This window comes from Wolffia australiana, chromosome 14 (genome assembly GCF_029677425.1).
Source record: "Wolffia australiana isolate 7733 chromosome 14, ASM2967742v1".
Lineage (NCBI taxonomy): Eukaryota > Viridiplantae > Streptophyta > Magnoliopsida > Alismatales > Araceae > Wolffia > Wolffia australiana.
In genome coordinates, this window is record NC_135848.1 from 14,485,395 (window position 1) to 14,488,486 (window position 3,092).

General features: G+C 53.8%; 1 protein-coding gene across 1 annotated transcript; it reads right to left on the bottom strand.

The window, feature by feature from the left end:
• Positions 1 to 262: 262 nt before the first annotated feature.
• LOC144711848 (cytochrome P450 86A22-like) lies at positions 263 to 2,177 on the bottom strand. The gene has a single exon (XM_078585946.1). The coding sequence runs from the start codon at positions 2,084 to 2,086 to the stop codon at positions 500 to 502; it is 1,587 nt and encodes a 528-aa protein (XP_078442072.1). The 5' UTR covers positions 2,087 to 2,177; the 3' UTR covers positions 263 to 499.
• Positions 2,178 to 3,092: the final 915 nt, after the last annotated feature.

The following is a 3,092-nucleotide window of genomic DNA, read 5'->3' on the forward strand; positions in this document are numbered from 1 at the left end:
TTCAAAGGAGGGTAAAAAGGAGTACTCAAAATGGTGTGAGGACAAGAACCCTATTACGTCCACATCATCAACACGATAATGACAGACGTCGTATTCTTCAGAATCTTCGCTAACCTGACTTTGAATTGAAGCCAATTAATGGAGGCCCACGTCGTTTTCTTGACTCACAGAGGATTTAGATTTGGGAACACCTTCTCCGACTGAGGTGCTGACCAATCAGCACGTTCCGGCGCCCGCTAAGGTCGCATTCCATTACATGGTATGAATTTAAAATGGTTTTTCTCATGAACAGGGAAATTACAGGAATAGGAGGGCGGGGGAGGACGTCGCTGCTCTTATTCCCGGGAAGAATACCAAAGTTTATGCAAGCAGATGAACTCTCGAATGAACTTACCTCTCCTCGTTCACGCACGCAGCTTTGGCCGGAGGAAGCCCTGCATATAACAGTTTAACATATGCACAAATACCCCAACTGAGAACAATAAGAACAGCGCGAAATTCATCGCGTCGAAGCAGCTTCCGCTCCGTCGCCGGCCCTTAGGGTTTCAACGAGCTTAGACAAGTCACGCCGGTGCAGATTCACCGCCAGCCCGTTCTTCATGAACAACGTCAGCGACATCTTCTGTTCCACCCTGTGCCCAGGAGCTAACGTTAAGCGGTGCCGGAGAAGAACCGCGGCGGCGATAGACTTCATCTGGAGATAAGCCAAGTCCTTGCCGAGGCAGATCCTCGGCCCCGCGTTGAACGCCACGAACTTGAACGAATCCTGATTATCGAACCTCTTCCCGTCGGACGTGAGCCAGCGCTCCGGCCTAAACTCCATGCAATCCTCCCCCCAGATGAACTTCATCCTCCCCGCCGAGTATATCGAGTAGGTAACGGAGGAGCCCGCCGGGACGACGGTTCCGTCGGGGAGAACGTCGTCCGCGACGACGTGCTTGGAGTCTTCCGGAACAGACGGGTACAACCTCAGCGTCTCCGAGAGCGCGGCCTTCAGGTAGACGAGCCGGTCCACCTCCTCGAACTCTAGCGGATCCTCGAGCCAGCTATCCGGGTTCTCAGACCCGCGAGTTTCCGCCAAAACGGAGCAGATTTCCGTAAGAACCTTCTCCTCTACTCGCGGGTTCTGCACCAGGAGGAAGAAGAACCAGCTGAGCGCCACCGACGAGGTGTCGCGGCCGGCGAGGATGAAGTTTAGAGCGACGTGCTGGAGAAAAGAGTCGGAGTAGTCGCCCTTGCGCATGAATCTAGAGAGGAGATCGTCGTGGGCGGCGGGGCCGGCGCGAGAAAGCTCGAGCTTCCTCGCGGCGATAATCTTGCTGAGATAGTCTTCCACGAGGAGAACGGAGCTGCTGAGAGTAACCTCCATCCCCAGGCGAAGCCACCGCTTGAGCCGCCATAAGAACTCGGGGATGATGAAGCGGTGGAGAGTGGCTTCTGTAGCGCGGTCGAAGGCGACGGCGAACCCGTTATCGGGGAGCCCCGGGGAGAGAGTTTCGGGGTCTTTGCCGAAGGTGAGACCGCAGATGTTATCGAAAGTTAGGCGGAGGAGGAGATCTTGCAAGTCGACGGTCGTCCCCGCGGCCATGGCGGAGTCGAGGATGGGGATGAGGCGGAGTTTGATAGCCCGCGAGACCCACCTCGCCATGGCCTGGCGGAGCGTTCTCGTCGTGAACTCCAGCGCCGCGGTCTTCCGCTGGAACCGCCATGTATCGCCGTCGGAGTTGAAGATGCCGTCGCCGAGGAGGTCGTGGAAGACCGCCTGCCATGTCGGGCCTTTTGGGTAGTTCTCGAACCTCAGCTTGAGGATGTGCTCGAGGTTGCGCGGGTCGCAGGTAACGGTGACCATGCCTTGGCGCCGAGCGAGCCCGGGGATGGCGAAGATGCAGGTTTGGTAAGTTCCGCCGCTGGCGCGGAGGTTCTCGGCTATCCAGTCGTGCATGCGGTGGCAGTTCTGGACCAGCCCGGGAAGGCTGCCCAGCAAAGGCCACACCTTCGGCCCCTTCAAGGACTTGTTAAGAAAGGAGAACCAGACAACGTAGGAGACGACGGCGGAGAGCACGAGAAGCGCCGCCGCGGCGTCCATGGCTGAAGCTCCGAGAGACAGATAATTTAGGATTGAGTCTTCACCGAGGCATTCCTCTTAAGGGATGGCGCGGGGTGACTGAGCATAACCACTAAGGGTTTCTTTTTGAGGCATTTATAAGAGAGGATAGGGAGAGAGAGAAGGAGAGATGCAGGTGTTGGTGGAGCGTGTTCAGAAGCATTTAAGAACGCCAGACTGTTTCCTGCTACTCACCATCTACCCACCATCTATAATCTTACAGTCTCGCCTCCGCTTCACTGTTCAAGGCGAGCACACCACTGAGTGGGAGTATTAACAGTGGACGCGGTTTCTTCCATCGATTAGATCTGAGGGACGGTTGTCTCCCTTTATCTTTCTCATCTCTCCCACATTAAAACCCGTGCGGAGAGAAAGAGCGGCCATTCAATGCCGGCACAGGTCGTTGGGAGAGTAGGATCGAACCCATGTCTTAAGTCTCTAATCTATCTACTCCTTTATCGGCTATCATTGGTATCGAAAAATAAAAAATTACTAGCAAACATTAGCAAGTGCAGGTCGTTGGGAGAATAGGATGGAGCCCAAGTCTTTAGTTTAATCTATCTTCTTGATTATCGGCATAACGGGGTGCAGCCATGCAGGTTTGCTTCCTTCCCTGGTCATCTTTCATTCATACTGAAAAATAAAAAGTTCGTTCGAAACATGAGCAAGTGCAGGTGTAAAAGAGCTTATTTTGCGAGGCATTGAATGCATGCCGGTGTGAAGTAAATGACGGGGAGTTAGGATAGAAAAAGGCAGCCACAGATATCGAGCATGGAAGTGGAAACAGAGGAAAACTAGGGGATGTCCGGCCACCTGTTTTCGCCGTTAAAAACCTTCCTCACTTTCCGGTGGGCAATGCCGATCTGCTCGGCTCATAACTTGGTCATTACTGTGACATGTCGAGTCTCCGTTCGTCTTCAGAGAGTCTTCGCTGGGGTGCAGGAATCAGACGATAAAGATGTAGTATAAGTTTTTTGGATCAACTTTA